The sequence below is a fragment of the Mus musculus genome, chromosome 14 (genome assembly GCF_000001635.26).
Source record: "Mus musculus strain C57BL/6J chromosome 14, GRCm38.p6 C57BL/6J".
In the NCBI taxonomy this organism is placed as follows: domain Eukaryota; kingdom Metazoa; phylum Chordata; class Mammalia; order Rodentia; family Muridae; genus Mus; species Mus musculus.
In genome coordinates, this window is record NC_000080.6 from 9,838,372 (window position 1) to 9,865,142 (window position 26,771).

The 26,771-nt window shown below is 39.7% G+C and overlaps 1 protein-coding gene and 1 pseudogene across 7 annotated transcripts in view; one reads left to right on the top strand and one right to left on the bottom strand.

Annotated features, from left to right (window-relative positions):
• The window catches only part of Fhit (fragile histidine triad gene), a 1,611,970-nt gene that overhangs the window by 288,280 nt on the left and 1,296,919 nt on the right, over positions 1–26,771 (bottom strand). For all 7 annotated transcript variants that reach the window (XM_030247649.1, XM_011244732.3, XM_006517924.1 and 4 more), the window contains one exon: positions 23,646–23,675. In XM_030247649.1, coding sequence (XP_030103509.1) covers positions 23,646–23,675 — 30 coding nt within the window. The remainder of the gene's footprint in view (positions 1–23,645; positions 23,676–26,771) is intronic.
• Positions 24,707–25,283, top strand: Hmgb3-ps (Hmgb3 retrotransposed pseudogene; annotated as a pseudogene).

Consider the following 26,771-nt stretch of genomic DNA (forward strand, 5'->3'; position numbering starts at 1 on the left):
GTCTAATAATTCATGGTTACCTAGACCTGAATGATCTGGAAAACACTGAAATTAATGCTATATATAGGTGAATTCTCCTGTAGAAAATTTTCATAACTTTAAATATTTTAAGTACGTTGAAAGCCTTTCAATCCACAGAGATAAATGAGTTAGCCAATTGTAATTGAATTTATGATTATAATTGTCATCACCCAAGAGTTCAAGGGGCTCCACATGGCCTATGTATGCCAGTTAGAAGGGGAACACCTAGATAAATGGTTGGAAAGTGTAAAACCTGAGAATAGCCATGCAATGGAGGCACCTCAGTTATTGAAAGCAACACTATTATAGATCAAGCACCACTGAGCAAGAATATTAGTTCAGAATGCATTACATTAATGGAATATGTACTCAGTTAGAATCCACCTCATCTCCTAACAGTGTTTTCCTGATGATGATGACACCACAGAATTTTAGTAGTAATAACCAGACTTGACTGTCTTCAGAAAACAGAAAGAGTCCTCTATGTAAGGTCTAAACTATGACAAAGATGCAAATGCAACCTTTTTAGTAACTTTATCTTCTATAAAAATAATCAGCTCTGAAGTCCAGCAGTTGTTTATGGTCAGCCATGTATCTGAACATCCACATGTGATCGAATGCAGTGAGTTTAAACTGCAGTAGACTCTGCATAGAAAGCACTAGATGTGGGACCAGTTTAGTGAAAGAGCAAAAGCCATCCCATGTACATAGTAAGTCACTGACAAATCTTGTGTCCAGGGCTTGGGGGGAGATACATCTTTTTCCAGAGTCTACAAAGCCTCTAGCAATGAACAGTAGGATAATGTCAATATAGCATGTCCAAAATGTTTAGAAGAGGAAGAAAGAATGAATATGTCAGAGACAAGGAATAGGAAGAAAGGAAGAGGGATAGAGGGAAAAAGGAAAGAAAGAAAAGGAAGAGGAAAGGGAAGGGAGAGAGTAATAAGGAAAAGAGAGAGATGGGAGTAAGAGCAGGGACCCTGACATCACCTGGACTTATGGATGCTATTGCTGGAACTTGAAAAGAAGACAGAAATAGAAATGAGGGAACTGACTATTGTTCCACATTGTTGTATAATAATTGCACACATTTGAAAATAAGACCTGAATTGTATCAATGTAATTGGAAATTTGTCTTTGTAGAGATATTGGGGAGTTACCGTAGAAGAACAGGGGATTTTGTTTGGGGGGGAATAACTTTTCTAACTAAGATTATTTTATCATGGAATAAGACAGGTGGTCAGAAAAATTGGTGATAAAATTGGACATAGGTTGGTACACTGGATGCATTAAAGCTAAGACTACGAAGCATATAGAAGACGAGTTAATACAAGAGCTAAAATACAAAGAAACAAATTTCATCACTGCCCAACCTTGTAAAGCTCTGCTTGTGTTGCTTATGCTGTTTACAGGGAGAAAGCAATGCTACAGATCACACACATCTCACATCTATTAATGCAATGACCATGGGAAATGACTTGGAGTCTCCTTTCACCTAATGAGCATACTGAGTAAAATCAATTAGGTTGCAATTAAAATTCCCATTCATCTACTGAATTCGTCTGCCATTCCCTCTCTTTACAAGGCTCTGGAGACTTGACAGAACATGGTTCTTCTGTGATGGCTACTTTAAAACCATTTCTGTTGTTCATAATGTATTCAACTTTAAAATCTTCCATATGGTTCATTAGGAGATCTCCTTCATCTTTGTGTAAATTGCTTTGCTGTCTTCCTGAAGTGTGATGATTGAAGAGCAGATCCATTCCTGAAACCCTAGCCACTGGTGTGGCTGTGTCTGTCATCAGAGGGCAGTTGGGGCCAGAACTGCTGGTGAACTTCCATAATTGCTAACTGGGAAGACAGAGCAATAGGTAGCTTTACTCTAGGCTGCCATACGTAAGGAGCTGGGCCTCCAGTTATATCTTCAGAAAATATTCATAAGCCTCTAGGAACATGCTACTATAAGTTCCACCAAACAGATATTGCCTCATAATCCAGTAAAGAGAAGAAGCATGACTAAGGCAGAGACAATAGTTCTGTACCAGCTCTGCCAAAAAGAAGGACTTCATTAAGCTTGAGCCAAGATGGGAGGCCCTCCTGTTCTTTAGAGACTCATTTACTAGATGGTGAAAAACGAGTGCTGTGGGTAATTTCATTTTCAATTGATTTATTTCTGAATGGGGGTAAATTGACACTTGGTGCAGAAAGTAAAGTCCAAGTCTAGGGAAGCGCCAGCTAGTCTCAGGATAATCCAATTATCTGAACACAGACAATAAGAACACAGAAGGAAATGGGTCAAAGGTCAAGTTATGCCTTATTCTTCACAATGAATATCTTCTTGCCCCCCCACCCCCCGCCCAAAGACTCTCCAAAAACCATAAGCTGATCCATTATTTTCTGTTCTTTTCTGACACCTGAAACTAATCAAAGTTCACTTTTTAGAAATTCAATAGTTATTCTCATTTAGATCACCCAGCAAATTAAATCATAAATTTCTCTCTCCTAGCTCTCTTTCTCTCATTCCTAAAATACAACTTTCCTCCCCCTGCTACTTTATTTAACTCTCCAAGGCCAGCCTCCAGAGAAAATTATGGATTTGATAATTTGCTAATGTGACCACAGTAATTGTTTTGAGTAATATTTATGGTTTTATTGTATCTTGCAACAATCCATAATAATCCACTGATGTGCCTGACTCTGGGGTTTTCTCAGCATCGACAAATGGCATAGGAAATTCATTTTTAATGCACTCATTTAGGGCTGCCTCCCAGAGAGGGAGAGGCCTGCATATATTAATAAAGGCCAAGAAATAAATGGCATAGCTGTCCATACTTCACCCTGAAGAGTTAGCTGGAGGAGAAGATTTAATGCCCAAAACAGAGAGGAGAATAGACTAACAGAGTCCATTTTGTGCAGGCGAACCATCATTAAAGTTAATGGAATTACCGTGTGGTCATGCACCAGAGGGAACCCATTGCAAGTTAAGTTCTTCTAGGGCCATTGATTTGCAGACTTCTGCTCAAAGATCCCCCTTGGCATCTGATGAGCACTATAGAGATGCACAAGCACTTTAGAAATTGTTTACGCAAACTGCCAGTTAAGCATGTTAAGAACTAACAATAATTGATTATTTTAGAGCAGATGGTCTAGTTGAGCATGTCTTCTCTTGATACGGGTAAGAGTCAACTCTGCCTAGCTTTAACAGCAGAGAACTTGGTGAGATCACCTAACTGAAAATGCTTATGTTTAGGAAAGGCCTCAGGACTGGCTAAGGATGAGATAATGTCACCAAGACTGGAGCTTTAGTCTATTTCCGCCATTCCACTCACTGTAGGATGACTGCCAGCTGCTCTCTGAATCAGCTCTTTTCTTGACAGTCATGATGAGAATATCCACTCCTATACCTAATGCCTAGAAGTCTCTGTGATGACCAGAAGATGGTCTCTCAAACCTGGTAAGCCTATAAATTATGCGTACAAATTTAGACAGCTAATCCTTTTATAAATAACATTTTATTCTAACACATCCAGGTCCGTTGTGAAAATGTATTTTCATATATTCTGTGATGGCTTTTGTGTTACAAAAGCAAAACTGTATTTTTGTAACAGACTGCATCTGGCACTCAGAGTCTAAAAAGTTTACTATCTGGCCTTTAACAAAAGAACTTTGCTAACTTTTGGATTATATAAAGTGAAAGTGCACCTGGCACTAAAACAAAAGAAAAAAAAATTCAACCAATTTTTAACTCCTTGTATGCTAACCATAGAATATGCATAGGGAAAAATGCTAGTGAAAACCATCAAGTCCATAATAAACACAGGATAATAATTATTCAAATTCTAGAATACTACACTTAGATATTTAAATGTGAATCTAGATAAGATGATCTATAGTAGGTGCCTTGCAAATATCTTTTGTCCTCATAGTATCTGAACCATCAAATAATACACTTTGAAGAGAATTAAAATTCCTTACTTCCAACAATGCACAAGGCTTCTTGATACCTTGTGTTCATCTTCTAAAATGTGATAACTTCGCTCTGACTGCTATTTTCTTAGTCCAGAATGTTCTTCAACACTCAGGTTTGGGTTCTGTCATTATCCAATCTATAATTTTCTACTATAGGTCCTTTCTTTAAGAGGCCCTTCCTGTCTCTGCAAATCAAGCATCCTCAAGGCTCCTACTTTTTTCCCTATGTGTTATTCCATTTCATAACACCTTGTTACATCTGCAGTGATTTCTTTGTTCACTTGGTCGTTGGAGGAACAGATGTGAAACTAAGAGTATTTCTTGGCTGACCTTCCTTGCACTCTAGCCCAGAGACTAGCAATGACTGTTATAAAGTAGGGTCTCCATAGATACTTACTGGGAAAGGAACTCAGTATGAACTACAGTCCTTCTACAGCTTCTCAGCATTCCACGACTGGGCCATTTACTTCCAAGGCTGGGCTTAAAGGGTGAATGCCAAGGAGGTGGACAGGAGAGGCAAAATGTTTCTTTCCCTTCGAGGCAGGAATGGGGTAACTCGGATGCTGAGGCAATTGTCAGCATCAATTCCAAATGAGAGCTGTGCAGAACTGGAAACAGTCCCCTCACTGTACCCTGGATTACAAAATGTTTCTCCCTCTCTTTCTCTGTCTCTGTGTATCTATATGTGTGTATGTGTGTGTGTACACACACACACAGATGTGCACACACATTTGTTGGAAGAGGGAGATTGTACTATAAAAGAAAATATCTGATTTCCAAGGTCACTAGGCCTCCCAGAATTCTCTAAAGGCCTGTGCTTTGAGTGTCTTCTTTAAGAATAAGATTCGTCTATGGCCAGTTGATGGTGGATCTGAGTTTAGAATCACATCTATGCTTTTCATGACTGAACAGTAACATCAAAATTGTAATGCTAGAAAATGATTGCATTTTGGAATTTATACCATTTACAACCAACAGATGATTTGAAACACAAATAAAAGCCCCTCTTGGGCCATTTTTTCAGAGCAGTAGGATAGATAGCATTAGAAGCCATTTCTTTTCCATGGAACAGATATATAAACCCAGAGTGAGAGATCTGAATGTGAACATTAGGATAAATGGATTTTATTATGAAGTAAAAGAGTATTTGGTTGTTTACTCAATGTTGTTTATTTTCCTTAGCCATTTAAGGCAAGGTCAACTTCTTAAAGAACCCCATGTTTGCCTTTTCTATAACATTAGGAGGGAGAAAATCCTATTGCAAGAAAATACATCAGACCAAAGAAATGGCAACTTCTGTATTGGGAACCAAGTACATTATTTCTATATTGATGGAACACAAGATTTCAAATCACTGTTTGTCTTTTCCCTCTAAAGTTGAAATATTATATTGGCATAGGGTTAAATTTCAAAAACACCCTTTCCCAGAACTGACATGATTCACAAGGAGGTGGGGTGTGGATATTTCACTGTATTTGGTGTGAGGCTCATCAGAGTCTCAAAAACCTCATATGCTTTTAGTCATTAGGGAGGACATCCCTTGGTTTCTACATATCTGTGGCTCAACAGCTTGACAGGGCTATAATTCATTATCCATATTCCCTCTTGCACCAGGCTCAGTCCTCAAATCCTTACCTTTACCAGCAGCTTTTTGAGTCTTGGGGATTACTTTATTAATGGTTCTGGTATAAAAGATAAAGAGGGACCTCTGGAAGGAACTGAATAATCCAAGATGAATACAGGGTTAAGAGTCAAGTCAGGTCATTTAGGGCCAGATTCAAAAGTGTATTTATAAAAATAAATGAGAGCGCAGATTATAAATCTGGACAACATCTAACTGTGGCACTGAAGAACTCTGCCATGATTCCTGTCATCAGAGATTTGGATTCAGGGTATGAAGAGCATTTGCATGCTATAGATAATAACTCAAATGCAATAAATTATAATACACATAGCTTGGTGAAATAGGCTTCCGATGGGCCCCATGTGAAACAAAAATTACTAAGATAACTATACATTTTTCTTTTATATTAATAAACCATAAAATATGGATATTTAAAAACTGGAGTATTATGATCAGCAACTGGAGATACATTACTGATTTGGAAATGAACTGCTACAGATTTAGGTCACCTGAAGAGCCCTCACCTCCCTCTGTGAGTCCCGTCTACTGTCTCCACCCAGAGGCAATTTCTAAGCAATATATAGTTTTAAAACTTAGAGAGGTAGCTCTAGGCAATCTTGTCTTCTATTTTATTATTTTTAGCTATTAGTAACTCTTGAGATAAAATCTCATAACATCTGGACTTATTTCAGCTGAGTGCCCAGTTTCTACCATAGCACACATTATTTTCTGGGCTCTCATTGAGCACTGAACAATCATAGAAGATTCATGGTAACAAAGAGCTTGTCTACTGAGACTAACCTGGCCTCTTGCATTTAAATAAAACTATTGAGCATTTTTCACTTGACTAACTGGGCACAGTTAACTTATTTTAGCTGGTCCCAGAGTTCTGCGAGCCCATTGTTAGATATGGCAAGCTTAAAAATATAATGTTGGAAGGAGCTGATTACACAGGGTTAGATAATTTAAAACAAAATTGTCTAGGCTTGAAATATAAGATGGTGAGAATCAATGCTTTAATGGCTATTGTTATTTTGTACATGTGTATGTGTATGTCTGAGTGTTCCTGTGTGTCATGTGAGTGTTTACATTTGCATGAGGCTACAGAAAAGTCTCAGAGTCTTGTGGGTGGTATTGTCAAATACAATTCACTTTTATTTCTTGTCACAGGGTCTCTTACTAGCCTAGAATCCTCACATAGGCTAAGCTTGCTGACCCATGAGTCTCAGAGAGACTGCCTGTCCCTGCATCTCAAACACATGGACGTGCCACCAGGCTTAGATTTAATAATAGAATTTGGTGGGCTAAAACTCAGGCCCTTATGCTTTTGAGGCAAACACTTTGCCAGCTTCAAAACCCCTTCAATGATTGTTTTTGGAGCACCAAACATCTATCCCACAACCAAAATGGTAGCAGTGAGTAACTGAGTTTTACTGTACCAACAGAGGTAAAGGTGACTCTGAGTAATAAGGTTTTACAGTTGTTTGGGATCTTAGAGTCTATATAACATCTCTCTTGCTTGAGACATTGTTTTTCCTAGTGATTATACAGGAATCCCCAATCTAAACTTCAGGGGAAAGTCTACTGAATACTAAAAAACTGACAGTCAGAGCACATCTGTCCAGTTTGCTACATCTGCATTACAGATCTCACAACAAAATTAGAACACTCAATGCCGACTCCGCTGTAAGTCAGGGCCTGTAATTACTGGTGGAATTTGTTGGGAGCACTAATGAAAAATTAAACACCTAAAACATATAATTCTACTTTAAGTGGACATACAGCAATGAAGTGATGTTTTGCTTTGTTAATCTTCACCTGTATAATCTAGTCAAAGATGACAGTCCTTGGGGTATTTTTGGGTGGAAGCCAACATTATTCTAAGCCAAGCAAAAGGATATAGCATCAATTTGTGTTGCAGTGAAAATAATATTTATACAACCTCTCCCTCTTCTCGAATATTGATGGTTGTACTGATAGGATGACTAAAATTTTTGAAGGAACACACTACCCACATGATACAAGGAGGATGTATGTCTTTCCTCTGGCATGGGTTTGATTTCCTAATCTTGTTACCTGTTAGGTATGCATTTAGGTAAGTGAATTTTCTCTGTAAACCTCAGCTGTTCCTGTGTAAAATATTAATGCCTACCTTTGAGAGCTACAGAGAAATTCAAGTAGAAATTATAAAAGCTTATAGCATCTTTTTGAGACTTCACTATGTGCAAGGCACAGTTTTAAGAGCTTAGATACATAATCATTCATTTGGTTCTTACAGAATCCCTAGAAGGCATTGAAAGGCCAGTGAAACCCCGATTTGATGAATGTGTAAATGGATACTGGGCTTTGGAAAACGTAGCTTATAGAGGGTAGATGCACTTGGCAGGTGAAGCATCTGTGTTTGAAACTGGGCAGTCTGGTCCTGGAGTCATCTCCTCTAATTGTATCTCAATAGCCTTGCATTTCTTTCCAGCCAGCGAAAACCCCTGCTTCTATCCTTTCCTGGTTAGTCACCAAATGTAAGACATAAAAATGACTATGCCGGGGCCTAGCAAACACAGAAGTGGATGCTCACAGTCAGCTATTGGATGGATCGCAGGGCTCCCAATGGGGGAGCTAGAGAAAGTACCCAAGGAGCTAAAGGGATCTGCAACCCTATAGGTGGAACAACATTATGAACTAACCAGTACCCCGGAGCTCTTGACTCTGCTGCATATGTATCAAAAGATGGCCTAGTCGGCCATCACTGGAAAGAGAGGCCCATTGGACATGCAAACTGTATATGCCCCAGTACAGGGGAACGCCAGGGCCAAAAAAATGGGAATGGGTGGGTAGGGAATTGGGGGGGAGGGTATGGGGGACTTTTGGGATAGCATTGGAAATGTAATTGAGGAAAATATGTAATAAAAAATATTTTTAAAAAACGACAATCTAAAAACGTTACAGCATGAAAATATCTCAGATCTTGGATTTCCTTTGTTATGACCCAACAGACATTATGCAAATACAAGTTAGTCAAAGTGGAAATGGAGAAGGTTTGAATCTTTCCCCTTCTCTAGGGGAATGAAGTATACCTAGAAAGAGGGACATTCATTCTAGATCACTACTCTGGGTGAGAAGATCAAATGGAAACATCTGGGTAAGGTCTGGGTGATAGAAGAAGCTGCTAAAGCTCAGAAGAGAAACAGCAGGAAAAGAAAGGAACTTCTCATCAGCACAACAAACAATGTTCCAGAAGAGGGAGAGGTTGTATAAATATTATGTTCTCTGCAACACAGAATTGGTTCTATATCCTTGTGCTTGCCTTAGAATAATGAGGACTCTCATTGCTAACTAGGTTCTTCTACAGCCTTCCTTGATTTCCACTTCCTCCTCTGCGTTCAAGCTCCACCTCTCTTCTGCAGACCAGGTAATTGCTACTTACTACTTGAGGCTTTCTCTGCAGAAACACATCTTCGCCCCTGTGCCTGTCCTTTCTATCCTTCTTGCCTTTTCTTTGCCAGCCTTTTCCTACTCTGCCTTAGAATTCCTGATTGTCAATCTCAATCACACCCAAAGATTGTTTTCATTGCTATCTCCTTCGTAACTGCCAAGGGGCACAGATCCTCAAAACGCTCTTCCTTCACTGCCCTTTTTGGGGGTAAATGGAAGGACAGACATTGTAAGAGGAAGGTAACAGACACATTGATAAATAAAAACCACTGTGCTGAACACTAAACAAAAAGAAAAGTAAAATTTTACTCTTTTGATACCTACTTAGGAAGAAACTTGAAGGTTTAAGAGGAACAAAAGTGTTTCCTAAGGAGGACATTGGTGTCTTCTTTGGCCAGGAGAGCTAGTGTTCAAGGGTTTGGGGGGAAAGCATCAGATCAACAGGCCAGAGGGCCTGGAGTTCTGCCACTTTTCAAAGTAGCCAGTCCCAGTAAGTACACTCAAAATGTCTACTGAATATCACAACTGTGTTTGGTTTATTGAGCTCAGTCAAATTAGATTTACTCTGGGAACAGATGCAAATTATAAGGCAATTCTACAAGATAAAAGCTACCGCATCCTGAAGACACTAATTCTTCCGGCAGTAAATACATGCATTAGGTATAAACAGAGACAAGGCAACATTCACGGTGGCTTTCATCAGAGGATAAAAGACTTGTGGCAGATTGAAGCTCTCTGGAAATTTCATTTCAAATGAAAATAATAAATAACAGACCCAAATCTTTTTCATTATCAAGCTATGGGTTTCCCCACCCTGAGCACACAACATCATCCTTTACAATACGTCTGGGATGAAGATGCTGAGTCCATGGACAACCTTCCATGTCTGTTTCTCATTATCCTTTCATAGATTTGCCTCAGGATGTAAGATGCCTCAGAATCATCATGGTATCTGTCAAAACAAACTTCTGCATCCTCCCCCACTGATGAAATCAGCACAGGGGACAAGGTTTTCTAGTGGAAACCCACTTTAGACAAGTTTTCTGGGCACTATTGATCTATTCACAGGAAATAATCAGACACACCAATATTCAGAACAGACAATGAATAAATCAAGATAAATAATCATTTTCCAATTAAGAATGTACATTTTTGAATTTTCAAATTGTTTCATATATGATATGTGTGTGTTTGTGTGTGTATGGAACTGTGTAAGTGTGGATGTGTGTTCAGTGTATGTATGTCCACAAGTATGAAGAGGCGGGGGCAAGGGAGTGAAAAAGGTAAAGCCTTACTTTTTAATTCAAGTGAGTCTTGAACTTGCTTCTCAGCTTCTGCTTCCCAAATGATGGAGTTATAGTGTGTCACCATACCCAGATCGAGTGTCATTTATCATAACAAATTTAAACCATTTCTTTCAAAAACCCCAAGTTATATGATCAGACCAAAAGCTCTTCAAAAATTTAAGCTACTGGGCAGTAACTAGTTGTGAGAAAATGTAGTGCATATTAACAAAGTCAGCGTGGAGCCACAATTCCCATGTCAGGCTCACACTGCTAAGGTCCATCTATATCCAAGGTTAAATAAAGGTTAAAAAATACTAGTGAAATTGTTATTAATTTAAAAATCCAGTTTTAGTGGTGCATACCTTTAATCTCATCACTCAGCAGAAAGATGAGACAGATCTCTTTGAGTTCAAAGCTAGCCTGATCTATATAACGAGTTCCAGAATAGCTAGGACTATATAGATAGATACTCTCTCAAACAAACAAACAAACAAACAAACAGATATTAAAATTTTTAAAAAGAAGAAAGCAAAACATATTACAGAAAATAATTGTTGAGATTTGGTATTTTGCTAGTTATTGTAATGGTAAACACTGATACCCAAGACCTGGTTGTCCCCAGGGATGAGAGAATTGGCAAGTAAACCCAAGTCACACTCTATAACCTTGTTCCCATCCCAAGTTATCTTGATTGGTGCATAAATATGACTCCAGTCTCTAGCTTGGAAAAAGAGATATAGGTGGGGTTTTGGGTTCCTGGGCTTGATGTTGGAGGCAGGAGGCCACAGGGAAAGAGAAAGAGAAGACAGAGAGAGGGCAAGAAGACACGGGGCAGGAATCATGAAAATATGGCACAAGGGCTGGCCAGTTGGAGTTAAGAGCTGCCCAGATGGAACATGGCAAATTGCAACTTGGGCTTATTGATGGAAAAATATATTCTAACAGCTTAGGGGGCAGATATCTGCCCAACTCCAGTACTATAAATACTTATTACAAGAATAAAGGTTACGTGTTTTTTTATCTGGGAACTAAATGATCTTGATTTGAGATTAAATAATTAATACAACAAATACTACTGGTATACACTGGTGTACTGGTGCTGGGAAATGGATCAGTGGGTGAAGATCCTTGTTACATAGTATAAGGACCTATGTTTGAATCCTCAGAAGCCACGTAAGCAATGTGCAGCAGGTACATCAGTTATCTCACTATGCTACAGAGAGATGAGAGATGGAGACAGCAAAGTCTCAAGAAGCTCATAGGCCAGGTAGGTTTAAGTTTTCATATGGAGTTGGAGTTGGAGAGGGAAAAGGAAAGGGAGAGGGAAAAGGAAAGGGAGAGGGAGAGGGACAGAGACAGGGACAGGGAGAGTGAGAGAGAGACAGGGAGAGGCAGACAGACAGACACGCACACAGAGAGAGACAGGGAGAGAGAGGCAGAGACACAGAGAGACAAGACAGAGACAGACAGAGAGAGGGAGAGAGAGACAGATAGAGAGGCAGAGAGAGAGAGAGGCAGAGAGACAAGACAGAGACAGACAGAGAGAGGGAGAGAGAGACCAATAGAGAGGCAGAGAGAGAGAGAGGCAGAGAGACAGAGAGACCAAGACAGAGACAGAGAGAGACAGAGAGACCAAGACAGAGACAGAGAAAAAGAGACTGAGAGAGATAGACAGAGAGACAAAGACAGAGACAGAAAGAGGGGAAAAGAGAGAAAAGGAGGGAGAGGGAGGGGAGAAAGAGAGAGAGAGAGAGAGAACCTGTCTCTAGTTAGAAGGTGAGAACTCTTACCAAAGACTATACTCTGATCCCTACATATGCCCTGTGCCCATCTGGTTTGAGTATACCAGGATTCACAAACACAAATGTCAACATGCCACATACACAAATAGGCATAGACAAATACAAAAAAGAAAAACAGGACCGTGAGATAGCTTAATCAGTAAACGGCTTGCTAGCCAAGCATTACGACCTGGCTTCTATGACTATAATGTGCATGTAAAAAACCTAGATATAGTATGTGTACTTGTAATCCCAGCATTGAAATAGCAAGACAAAATGATCACTGGGGCTTGCTGGCCATGTAGCCAATTGTACTTTTTGAGATCCAGGTCAATGAGAGACCCTGATTCAATAAAATCCAAGTTAGAAAGACACTGAAAAATGATGCCCAAAGTTATCTGTAGCATCCATTAACAAACACATACATACTCACATATAGATACACACACTCATGCACACACCATACATACATACACTTACACTCACATAGCATTCACTTATACATATACACAGGCATACACATGCACACACACATATCTACAAATACATGCACACACACACAGAGCTACAAGTACACACAAATACCAGCATGTGGTGAGAAATCTGGGATTTAAAGGGGGTTATCTGGGTTCAAATCGCATATATGTGAATAAATCCTACCCAGTATCTAATATATTCCTTATGCGTTCATGTCAGCCTCTTCTTATCACCAAACAATTCAATAGTTTCCGTTTAGAAAATGAGAAAATCAGGGCTCACAGTTTTGAGCCTGTTCCAGAGAGGCAAAGTTATCGAGCTCACCTTTACATGGCACTTCTGACATGCCACATTACATCAAGTCTCTCATTTTATTGACAGCTAAGTGTCCTCTTTGTGCACTAAACTGTAAGATGACCAGATCTCCATGTCATGTGTAGGACATGGTCCAGGAAACAAAAAGAGGCTACAGGAGATTAAAGACAGTTTTTGATAATATTTCTTTAAAGAACACACACCTCTTTTTCTGCTGGAGCAATGTCAGAAGTAATTCCTAATATTTCAAGTTATTAAGAAATCTTTTCTACCTTAATAGTATAAAATTAAACCTTCAAGTGCAGCACCCACATACTATAAACAGGACGAGGACGAGGACCTGCAAGTATCTGAGATTCTGATTACCCATCTGGAATAAATCGCTTTCCTTAATGCACCTACAATATCCTCTACCCAAAGACGGTCATGCAACAGCATCAAGAAGATGCTTCCCACTAAGCTAATTAGAAAGGAACCCTTTTGAAGGAATGAATAAGCATTAGGGCTTCTGGTTGGCTAGAATTACACTCAGGATTTGGATTTAAGAACATAATTTATGGAAAATTCACACAATACCATGTATTGTGATGACCACAATACATGGGGAATATTTCATAGACATTTCAGGAAACCTGGATGTTTGACTGCACAAAGGAAAACACATATACAACAACACCAACTTCCTGATGACTAAAGATAGAAACATGGGAGTAGATAATTGTCTCCACACAGAAGGTCACAGTGTCTCCGTTAAAATGGCACCGCAGCTGAAGTATGGAGAGAAGTATGCTTTCAGTCCTATTACTCGATCACCACAGTGGTGGCTCAGATTGTGAAGGGAAAACTGTTGCACATTCAGTTGAGGTAAATTTTCTAGGCTGAGGGGAGCTCCAGATACAAACAGCAAAAGAAACAGGACAGAGTATCTTTACAGACAGGAGGAAGTGACAGGAAGAGAAAGTAGCACTTGGATCTAACAGTGATAAGCCCAGATGACTCATCAAGGCCTGCATGTTCAGCCTTCACAGTATGCCTGCAAAAGGCAGTCACTTTCTGACCTTATACCTCCTTTGGCGCAAGTAGATCAGATCATTCTTTGATTAATGATTAGGAGAACAGTGGAATAGGTCTAAAAAAAGACCTTCTTCCTCCCAGTTTCCCCAGTTTCATTCATGGTAAACCATTCCAGAGGCCAAGGGCAATGCAGTCTAAGTATCATCCAAAATCACAAAGTGTATATATACTCCCTGGAGACAAAAGAAACAACAGGGAACAAAGGAACATACGTAAACAAGCCAATGTGTCAGAGATAATGAAAAATTCCTTGAGAGGAATCCAGCTAGACAACAGGGCAGCTTGGGTGGGTGTCAGGGAAGGGCTGAGTAGCAGAGAAGAGAAAGAGGTTAGTTTTCAAACCTGTAGGATAGCCACATCACTGCAATAATCACTCCATGCCCAGAAGTGTTCTATTTTTAAACTCGAGAAGAAAACCAAATAATCAATTATGAAATAAGAGATCACTTTTTACGTCAATATTTTCCTTTCCTTGTTCCAAGGGTCTTACTGAGTAAGCCAGGCCAGCCTGTGCATTGCTAGGCAGAATTTAAAGTCTCGGGAAAATATTTCCCTGAAGCACCATCCTGTTCAAGAGGCTAACTCAGTGGTGTGCCCTCATTAACAATAGCAATACTTGCTTCAGGGAAAAAGGCCATTAGTAGGCTTATTGCTATTACTACCTGGCATGAGACAAAAGTGGATTAGAACCCAGGAATCAGACATAAGACAGCACTGAGAATCTCACGCTCAGGCTAAGGAAAAAAAGAAAAAAGGAAAGGCCCCATACTTTCCATGGTAGGCTGACCAACCTCCCTTCAAAATGTGTAGCTGTGTGAATTTTAAAACATGAAATACTTCCAGCCTTGACAAGAACTATCCAACTAGGACAGCTGGATTCTGAAGGTGTTGCTATACTCTCTGGAGAAGCTGCTAGTGCGGCAGGGCTGGATTCCATACATCCTGCTTACAAGAACACCATCTATGAGCTACTCTGTCACCCGAAAGTACCAAGGCTGAGAAATAGAATTGTCTGGAAAAAAAAAGAGACCAGGTATATTTCTTAATAATAATGAGGGCTCCCTATTCTGCCCATGGCATTGTGAATTATTAGATTCTATTAAAATAACAGCTGAGAGGATTTGTCTTTGTGGTAGTGACTATTGTTTAGCTGACTCCCAGGTAAAATTTCATGCAAGGTGGTATAAAGATCAAAATTTGATAACTTGTAGATAGGAGGACTTAGGGTAACAGTAACAAAAGTTCACTGTCAAGTGCAGGTAAGATGTGTGTGTGTGTGTGTGTGTGTGTGTGTGTGTGATGAATTTTTCTTTATGTATTATGTTCCAAAAGGGATGTGAGTTAACCCCACAACACATTTATACTGAGGAACTGCTGTGACCAGTCTGGAAACAACAACAAATTTTCAAAATGTAATATTCTTATTTCTTTTAAAGGGATACAATTATTTACAGAAATTAGCTTAAGCTAAACAGTGTGGGTTATAGTAAGAACATCCAGTAATTCACACATTGGTGCTTTATATTATAAGTCAATCCCTTATCACCACGATTAAAGCTAACAGAAACTTGACAATTTGTTCAGGTAAGTATGATGATACTGCTATTGGAATCTGAAACTCTATAGCCATGGTCTTCAGTCCTGCTGGACTCTCAATGCTTATTAGGTAATTTTTTTTTTTTTTTTTGTGATTTTTTTTTTTATTAGGTATTTAGCTCATTTACATTTCCAATGCTATACCAAAAGTCCCCCTTACCCACCCACCCCCACTCCCCTACCCACCCACTCCCCCCCTTTGGCCCTGGCGTTCCCCTGTACCGGGGCACACAAAGTCTGCGTGTCCAATGGGCCTCTCTTTCCAGTGATGGCCGACTAGGCCATCTTTTGATACATATGCAGCTAGAGTCAAGAGCTCAGGGGTACTGGTTAGTTCATAATGTTGTTCCACCTATAGGGTTGAAGATCCCTTTAGCTCCTTGGGTACTTTCTCTAGCTCCTCCATTGGGAGCCCTGTGATCCATCCATTAGCTGACTGTGAGCATCCACTTCTGTGTTTGCTAGGCCCCGGCATAGTCTCACAAGAGACAGCTACATCTGGGTCCTTTCAGTAAAATCTTGCTAGTGTATGCAATGGTGTCAGCATTTGGAAGCTGATTATGGGGTGGATCCCTGGATATGGCAGTCTCTACATGGTCCATCCTTTCATCTCAGCTCCATACTTTGTTTCTGTAACTCCTTCCATGGGTGTTTTGTTCCCACTTCTAAGGAGGGGCATAGTGTCCACACTTCAGTCTTCATTTTTCTTGAGTTTCATGTGTTTAGGAAATTGTATCTTATATCGTGGGTATCCTAGGTTTTGGGCTAGTATCCACTTATCAGTGAGTACATATTGTGTGAGTTCCTTTGTGATTGTGTTACCTCACTCAGGATGATGCTCTCCAGGTCCATCCATTTGGCTAGGAATTTCATAAATTCATTCTTTTTAATAGCTGAGTAGTACTCCATTGTGTAGATGTACCACATTTTCTGTATCCATTCCTCTGTTGAGGGGCATCTGGGTTCTTTCCAGTTTCTGGCTATTATAAATAAGGCTGCTATGAACATAGTGGAGCATGTGTCCTTCTTACCAGTTGGGGCTTCTTCTGGATATATGCCCAGGAGAGGTATTGCTGGATCCTCCGGTAGTACTATGTCCAATTTTCTGAGGAACCGCCAGACTGATTTCCAGAGTGGTTGTACAAGCCTGCAATCCCACCAACAATGGAGGAGTGTTCCTCTTTCTCCACATCCTCGCCAGCATCTGCTGTCACCTGAATTTTTGATCTTAGCCATTCTCACTGGTGTGAGGTGGAATCTCAGGGTTGTTTTGATTTGCATTTCCCTGATGATTAAGGATGTTGAACATTTTTTCAGGTGCTTCTCTGCCATTCGGTATTCCTCAGGTGAGAATTCTTTGTTCAGTTCTGAGCCCCATTTTTTAAGGGGGTTATTTGATTTTCTGAGGTCCACCTTCTTGAGTTCTTTATATATGTTGGATATTAGTCCCCTATCTGATTTAGGATAGGTAAAGATCCTTTCCCAGTCTGTTGGTGGTCTTTTTGTCTTATAGACAGTGTCTTTTGCCTTGCAGAAACTTTGGAGTTTCATTAGGTCCCATTTGTCAATTCTCGATCTTACAGCACAAGCCATTGCTGTTCTGTTCAGGAATTTTTCCCCTGTGCCCATATCTTCAAGGCTTTTCCCCACTTTCTCCTCTATAAGTTTCAGTGTCTCTGGTTTTATGTGAAGTTCCTTGATCCACTTAGATTTGACCTTAGTACAAGGAGATAAGTATGCATCGATTCGCATTCTTCTACATGATAACAACCAGTTGTGCCAGCACCAATTGTTGAAAATGCTGTCTTTCTTCCACTGGATGGTTTTGGCTCCCTTGTCGAAGATCAAGTGACCATAGGTGTGTGGGTTCATTTCTGGGTCTTCAATTCTATTCCATTGGTCCACTTGTCTGTCTCTATACCAGTACCATGCAGTTTTTATCACAATTGCTCTGTAGTAAAGCTTTAGGTCAGGCATGGTGATTCCACCAGAGGTTCTTTTATCCTTGAGAAGAGTTTTTGCTATCCTCGGTTTTTTGTTATTCCAGATGAATTTGCAAATTGCTCCTTCTAATTCGTTGAAGAATTGAGTTGGAATTTTAATGGGGATTGCATTGAATCTGTAGATTGCTTTTGGCAAGATAGCCATTTTTACAATGTTGGTCCTGCCAATCCATGAGCATGGGAGATCTTTCCATCTTCTGAGATCTTCTTTAATTTCTTTCTTCAGGGACTTGAAGTTTTTATCATACAGATCTTTCACTTCCTTCGTTAGAGTCACGCCGAGATATTTTATATTATTTGTGGCTATTGAGAAGGGTGTTGTTTCCCTAATTTCTTTCTCAGCCTGTTTATTCTTTGTGTAGAGAAAGGCCATTGACTTGTTTGAGTTAATTTTATATCCAGCTACTTCACCGAAGCTGTTTATCAGGTTTAGGAGTTCTCTGTTGGAATTTTTAGGGTCACTTATATATACTATCATATCATCTGCAAAAAGTGATATTTTGACTTCCTCTTTTCCAATTTGTATCCCCTTGATCTCCTTTTGTTGTCGAATTGCTCTGGCTAATACTTCAAGTACTATGTTGAAAAGGTAGGGAGAAAGTGGGCAGCCTTGTCTAGTCCCTGATTTTAGTGGGATTGCTTCCAGCTTCTCTCCATTTACTTTGATGTTGGCTACTGGTTTGCTGTAGATTGCTTTTATCATGTTTAGGTATTGGCCTTGAATTCCTGATCTTTCCAGAACTTTTATCATGAATGGGTGTTGGATCTTGTCAAATGCTTTTTCTGCATCTAACGAGATGATCATGTGGTTTTTGTCTTTGAGTTTGTTTATATAATGGATTACATTGATGGATTTTCGTATATTAAACCATCCCTGCATCCCTGGAATAAAACCTACTTGGTCAGGATGGATGATTGCTTTAATGTGTTCTTGGATTCGGTTAGCGAGAATTTTATTAAGAATTTTTGCATCGATGTTCATAAGAGAAATTGGTCTGAAGTTCTCTATCTTTGTTGGATCTTTCTGTGGTTTAGGTATCAGAGTAATAGTGGCTTCATAAAATGAGTTGGGTAGAATACCTTCTACTTCTATCTTGTGAAAAAGTTTGTGCAGAACTGGAGTTAGATCTTCTTTGAAGGTCTGATAGAACTCTGCACTAAACCCGTCTGGTCCTGGGCTTTTTTTGGCTGGGAGACTATTAATAACTGCTTCTATTTCTTTAGGGGATATGGGACTGTTTAGAAGGTCAACTTGATCCTGATTCAACTTTGGTACCTGGTATCTGTCCAGAAATTTGTCCATTTCGTCCAGGTTTTCCAGTTTTGTTGAGTATAGCCTTTTGTAGAAGGATCTGATTGTGTTTTGGATTTCTTCAGGATCTGTTGTTATGTCTCCCTTTTCATTTCTGATTTTGTTAATTAGGATTTTGTCCCTGTGCCCTTTAGTGAGTCTAGCTAAGGGTTTATCTATCTTGTTGATTTTCTCAAAGAACCAACTCCTCGTTTGGTTAATTCTTTGAATAGTTCTTCTTGTTTCCACTTGGTTGATTTCACCCCTGAGTTTGATTATTTCCTGCCGTCTACTCCTCTTGGGTGAATTTGCTTCCTTTTTTTCTAGAGCTTTTAGATGTGTTGTCAAGCTGCTAGTATGTGCTCTCTCCCGTTTTTTCTTGAAGGCACTCATAGCTATGAGTTTCCCTCTTAGAAATGCTTTCATTGTGTCCCAAAGGTTTGGGTACGTTGTGGCTTCATTTTCATTAAACTCTAAAAAGTCTTTAATTTCTTTCTTTATTCCTTCCTTGACCAAGGTATCATTGAGAAGAGTGTTGTTCAGTTTCCATGTGAATGTTGGCTTTCTGTTATTTATTTTGTTATTGAAGATCAGCCTTAGTGCATGGTGATCTGATAGGATACATGGGACAATTTCAATATTTTTGAATCTGTTGAGGCCTGATTTGTGACCTATTATGTGGTCAATTTTGGAGAAGGTACCATGAGGTGCTGAGAAGAAGGTATATCCTTTTGTTTTAGGATAAAATGTTCTGTAGATATCTGTCAGATCCATTTGTTTCATCACTTCTGTTAGTTTCAGTGTGTCCCTGTTTAGTTTCTGTTTCCATGATCTGTCCATTGGTGAAAGTGGTGTGTTGAAGTCTCCCACTATTATTGTGTGAGGCGCAATGTGTGCTTTGAGCTTTACTAAAGTTTCTTTAGTGAATGTGGCTGCTCTTGTATTTGGAGCATAGATATTCAGAATTGAGAGTTCCTCTTGGAGGATTTTACCTTTGATGAGAATGAAGTGTCCCTCCTTGTCTTTTTTGATGACTTTGGGTTGGAAGTCAATCTTATCAGATATTAGGATGGCTACTCCTGCTTGTTTCTTCATACCATTTGCTTGGAAAATTGTTTTCCAGCCTTTCATTCTGAGGTAGTGTCTATCTTTTTCTCTGAGATGAGTTTCCTGTAAGCAGCAAAATGTTGGGTCTTGTTTGTGTAGCCAGTTTGTTAGTCTATGTCTTTTTATTGGCGAGTTGAGACCATTGATGTTAAGAGATATTAAGGAAAAGTAATTGTTGCTTCCTGTTATTTTAGTTGTTAAAGGTGGCATTCTGTTCTTGTGGCTGTCTTCTTTTAGGTTTGTTGAGGGATTACCTTCTTGTTTTTTCTAGGGCGTTGTTCCCGTTCTTGTATTGGTTTTTTTCTGTTATTATCCTTTGAAGGGCTGGATTCGTGGAGAGATAATGCGTGAATTTGGTTTTGTCGTGGAATACTTTGGTTTCTCCCTCTATGATAATTGAGAGTTTGGCTGGGTATAGTAGCCTGGGCTGCAGTTTGTGTTCTCTTAGTGTCTGTATAACATCTGTCCAGGCTCTTCTGGCTTTCATAGTCTCTGGTGAAAAATCTGGTGTAATTCTGATAGGCTTGCCTTTATATGTTACTTGACCTTTTTCCCTTACTGCTTTTAGTATTCTATCTTTATTTAGTGCATTTGATGTTCTGACTATTATGTGTCGGGAGGAATTTCTTTTCTGGTCCAGTCTATTTGGAGTTCTGTAGGCTTCTTGTATGTTCATATGCATCTCATTCTTTAGATTTGGGAAGTTTTCTTCAATAATTTTGTTGAAGATGTTTGCTGGACCTTTGAGTTGAAAATCTTCATTCTCATCCACTCCTATTATCCGTACGTTTGGTCTTCTTATTGTGTCCTGGATTTCCTGGATATTTTGAGTTAGGATCTTTTTGCATTTTCCATTTTCTTTGATTGTTGTGCCGATGTTCTCTATGGAATCTTCTGCACCTGAGATTCTCTCTTCCATCTCTTGTATTCTGTTGCTGATGCTCAAATCTATGGTTCCAGATTTCTTTCCTAGGGTTTCTATCTCTAGTGTTGCCTCGCTTTGAGTTTTCTTTATTGTGTCTACTTCCCTTTTTAGGTCTAGTATGGTTTTGTTCATTTCCATCACCTGTTTGTATGTTTTTTCCTCTTTTTCTGTAAGGACTTCTACCTGTTTGATTGTGTTTTCCTGTTTTTCTTTAAGGACTTGTAACTCTTTAGCAGTGTTCTCCTGTATTTCTTTAAGTGATTTATTAAAGTCCTTCTTGATGTCCTCTACCATCATCATGAGATATGCTTTTAAATCTAGGTCTAGGTTCTCAGGTGTGTTGGGGTTCCCTGGACTGGGCGAAGTGGGTGTGCTGGGTTCTGGTGATGGTGAGTGGTCTTGGTTCCTGTTAGTAAGATTCCTCCGTTTACCTTTCGCCATCTGGTAATCTCTGGAGTTAGTAGTTATAGTTGACTCTGTTTAGAGATTGTTCTTCTGGTGATTCTGTTACCGTCTATCAGCAGACCTGGGAGACAGATTCTCTCCTCTGAGTTTCAGTGCTCAGAGCACTCTCTGCTGGCAAGCTCTCTTACAGGGAAGGTGAGCAGATATCTTGTATTTGGACCTCCTCCTGGCCGAAGAAGAAGGCCCAAAACAGGACCTTTCTCAGACAGTGTGTTGCTTTGGCAGTTCCCAGGTGGTACAGACTCTCACCTAAACAGACTAAATTCCTAAGTTCCTTGGAGTCCCGGGACCAAGATGGCGACCGCTGCTGCTGTGGCTTAGGCCGCCTCCCCAGCCGGGTGGGCACCTGTCCTCCGGTCCGGACGGTGGCTGGCTGTCCCCGGCCCACAAAGGGTGCTGCCTCAGCGCCTCTGTGCTTCTGCCTGTTCCAGAAGCTGTCAGGTTCTCTGGCGCACCCTCTCACCTGTTCAGACTAATTTCCTAAGTTCGGCGGGTCCCGGACCAAGATGGCGACCGCTGCTGCTGTGGCTTAGGCCGCCTCCCCAGCTGGGTGGGCACCTGTCCTCCGGTCCGGACGGTGGCTGGCTGTCCCCTGCCCACAAAGGGTGCTGCCTCAGCGCCTCTGTGCTTCCGCCTGTTCCAGAAGCTGTCAGGTTCTCTGGCGCACCCTCTCACCTGTTCAGACTAATTTCCTAAGTTCGGCGGGTCTCGGACCAAGATGGCGACCCGCTTATTAGGTAATTTAAAAAAATAATAAAATTACAATCTCCATCTCCCAAATAACATAACATCTATCAACCACAAGAGACAGCCATTAGCAGTCACTGTCTCGTTCATCCTTCTGGACTTAACAACTTTGAAGTTACTTTTTTCTATTCAAGCCCATTTTTATAGAAAATAATGTAAATGCCCCTTTAGAATTTTGAAATAAAATCTTTAGAGCACATAATCTGCCTGTTCACACAAATTTCAGCTATGTTTAATATGTGTGCTACCAATTTGTGTGTTGTACTATACAGTTGTGCAGCCTGTGCCACTGCCTGCCTCCAGTGCAGTCAGTGGCTTCAGAAACTGCACCAAAGAGATATTTTATGCATGTTAACTAACTCAGTGCATTTTAAATTTACATTTGAATTCTGAGTTTTAGAACTCTGGTAGCCAAGCTTGAATACCTTGACATTTCAAGAATCAGTTTCAAAGCCAAAACACTGATTTTGCATCCTCTTTTAACATCTGCCTAACATGGGGGGAGGGGACAGAGGAATGGATGAAAGTTGAATGTCCCTATCCTTTGTCAAGTTTTCCATGTCATGTGTTTGGAGAAATTGGGGTCACTCTTTTGGTTATTTGGAATTTCCTAGCTTTCCCTTTGAGACATTCAGTCCCAATGAAAATTCCCAGATCTCCTATTTGCAAAGTTTCACTATAGTTATACACTGGAGCCAATACAAACTAAGATCAGAAAGTCACCATATTTAGTTGGTATGACTTGGCGTCAAGTTACCTTGTCAATCAAGGCCAGCCAGGAAATCCAAAAGCTCTATTTCCCCATGTATGACATCTGCAGCATATTGTAACTTGCTTCTTATTGTTACCACCATAAAACCCGTCCTTCTCTATCACTTAAGCATTGAACCTAACCACAGGAATTCACATTTCTGTGAAAGAAGCTGGATTCTTGCTTCATAACCCGCCAGGATTTTAGTTTTACTATGATCAGAGGCTATCATAATAAATCCTCCTTCCCTCTCGAGCACACTTTAAAACCATTTTGAACTCCATTGATCCCATTAAGTTTGATCTTTGGTATTTAGTAGCTAGAGAGAAGAGAACGGTGTGTGCCTAAGGAGAAGACCGGTGGAAAGGGAGGCACTTGACACACACCAGGATGCCCCTTTACTCAGAAGGAACAAATAAAATTACATTGTGCTAAGAGCTAAAGATATACCAGGTGCCTTAGTCTATACAGGACCCATATAGCCCACAGGAAGTTGTTCTACCCTGCCCTGTTATGTTTTAGGACTCCTCTGTTTAGTTTCTGTTTTAGCAATTGCACAGTAATAATTTTACTACAAAGGGTAAATGTCTTGTAAACTAATGGGAAACATACTGTTTGGCACAGTTTATAATGTCAGGATTTATGGCTCTAACACCGAGGGTCTCTCTGACCTCGAAGATAACATAATGAAAGAGCAATGTGCTGCAAATGGCTCGGTGTGGTTTTTTATTAGTTCCCATAATCACTTGTATTAATTTGTGTGCACATAATAAGCACTCACCTTCACAGTCTGCCCAGCTTCAGGACCATCCTAGAAAAAGAGGAAGAAAAAAGAAATGGAGTTGGGGTGAGAACTGAATGATGGCATTGCCTGCTTATTCAGAAATATTGCCCATTAATAATTTAGATCCAATTTCATTGTGTGTTAATTTGTAGTAGTCTCATGGGGACCATTCATTTCAAATGTGTGGGACCAGACAGGTCCCCATTTCTTTCTGAGTGAGGAGTTATGTAAAAAATGATATGAATTATCCAGCAGGCCACTCCTTTCTATTTTCCATGCTCTTTGGTTTCATCTATGGTTTTAATCACATTAAAAATAAGACTGAAGATGTTTGGGGAGGCAAAGTGTCATGGTTTATTTATCTTTAAATCAGAAGTCATTTAATTAGTATCTGATTCAGTTTCTCCTCAAGAAATCCTTTTAGCAAGAAGATGAAGTTCAGATGAAACAGTCTTTTCAAGTTCTCCTGACCCTGAGCCAGAAAAGTAAAGTGACTGTTGTGGGTAGACCCCCTTGCATGTACCCCTTCCTCCTCCTAGCTTCTCACAGCCAATAGGATTATTGTCAATTGTCTGTGTCACTGCTGAAAATAAGCACACAGGCGCAGTCTCCAAGTGGAGTAAAACTGAAAGCAGGTGTTCTAAAGAGAAGGCAGCAAACTTCTTTGCAACACAGTTTCAAAATAGAATTACTGCTCAGTGGTTTTGGCTAAATATACTTCTCTGTGAGCATGACAGGAGGAAAGGATACATGCCCTTTTAGGACATAGGTTAAGCATATGTCTGACATGTACATCAAACCTTTTCAAATTTGAACCATAAATCATTAGTGGCTTCTAAAAGCAATCTCATAGTTCCCAACTAATACTTAAGAAGATAACTTGACAGGACCAAAGCTATTAGATAGTGGAGGATTAAGATAAGATTAGATAAGATTACTGTGTAAAACCCCAGTTCTTTGTCCTTGAAGGTGCATGTGTACGACGAGGGGGAAAGGGTACACAGGATCATGAGATACATACATATGTTAATGTGAAGTAGTTTTCAAACCATTTCACAAGACTAATGAACAATACAGTCAGGATGGATAAAGGTGACCCCAAATAAACCAAACAGCAAGATATCTGCTTATGCCTTCTTCAGGCAGACATGCAAGAAAGAACATAAGAAGCAAAACCCAGAGGTTCTAGTCAATTTTGTGGAGTTTTTCAAGAAGTGCTCTGAGAGGTGGAAAGCCATGTCTAGCAAAGAGAAATCAAAGTTTGATGAAATGGCAAAGGCAGATAAAGTCCGCTACGGTTAGGAGATGAAAGATTATGGACCAGCAAATGGAGGCAAGAAGAAGGAGGACCCAAATGGCCCCAAAAGGCCTTCATCTGCATTTTTCTCATTCTGCTAGGAATTCTGCCCCAAGATCAAATCCATAAAAACTGGCATCACCATTGGAGATGTGGCACAAAAGCTGGGTGAAATGTGGAATAACTTAAGTGACAGTGAAAAAGCAGCCTTACATCACCAAGACAGCAAAGCTGAAGGAAAAGAATGAGAAGGATGTTGCTGACTATAAGTCTAAAGGAAAGTTTGATGGCACCAGGAGTCCTGCTAAAGTTGCCTGGAAAAATGTGGAAGAAGAGGAGCCACATGAACAGAATCCCAACTCTAACAACAAAAATAACAGGAAGCAACAATTATTTTTCCTTAATATCTCTTAATATCAATGGACCCAATGAAAAGGCATAGACAAATACACTGGCTATGTAAACAGGACCCAGCATTTTGCTGCATACAGGAAACTCACCTCAGTGACAAAGACAGACACTACCTCAGAGTAAAAGGCTTGAAAACAATTTTCCAAGCAAATGGTTCCAAGAAACAAGCTGGAGTAGCCATTCTAATATCGAATAAAATTGAATTTCAACCTACAGTTATCTAGAAGGACAAGGAGAGACAATTCATACTCAACAAAGGTAAAATCTACCAAGATGAACTCTCAATTCTGAACATCTATGCTCCAAATGCAAGAGCATCCACATTCATTAAGGAAAGTTTAGTAAAGCTCAAAGCACACATTTCACCACACACAATAATAGTGGGAGACTTCAATACCCCACTCTCATCAATGGAGAAATCATGGAAATAGAAACTAAACAGAGACACAGTGAAACTAACAGAAGTTATGAAACAAAGTGATTTAACAAATATCTACAGAACATTTTATCCTAAAACAAAAGGATATACCTTCTTCTCAGCATCTAATGGTACCTTCTCTAAAATTGACCATATAATCAGCCACAAAACAGGACTCAACAGATACAAAAATATTGAAATAATCCCATGCATCCTATCAGATCACCACAGATCTTCCATAATAACATAAATAATAGAAAGCCCACATACACATGGAAGCTGAACAACACTCAACGATAACTTGGTCAAGGGAGAAATGAAGAAAGAAATTAAAGACTTTTTAGTGTTTAATGAAAATGAAGCCACAACATACCAAAACTTATGGGACACAATGGAAGCAGTCCTGAAAGGAAAACCCATAGCTCAAAGTGCTGCCAAAAAGAAACTAGAGAGTACATACACTAGCAGCTTGATAGCACACCTAAAAGTTCTAGAACAAAAGGAAGCAAATTCACCCAGGAGGAGTAGACAGCAGGAAATAATCAAACTCAGGGCTGAAAACAATCAAGTGGAAATGAAATGAACTATAGAAAGAATCAATCAAACCAGGAGCTTGTTCTTTGAGAAAATCAACAAAATAGATACAGACTAACTAGAAGGCACAGGGACAATATCCTAATTAACAAAAGAAGAAATAAAAAGGGAGACATAATAACAAAATCTGAGGAAATACAAAAAATCATCAGATCCTACTACAAAAGCCTTTACTCAACAAAACTGGAAAACCTGGATGAAATGGAAATTTTTCTAGACAGATACCAGGTACCAAAGTTAAATGAGGATCAGGTTGATGATCTAAACAGTCCTATATCCCCTAAAGAAATAGAAGCAGTCACCAATAGTCTCCCAACCAAAAAAGGCCCAGGACCAGATGGGTTTAATGCAAAGTTCAATCAGACCTTCAAAGAAGACCTAATTCCAATACTCCTCAAACTAT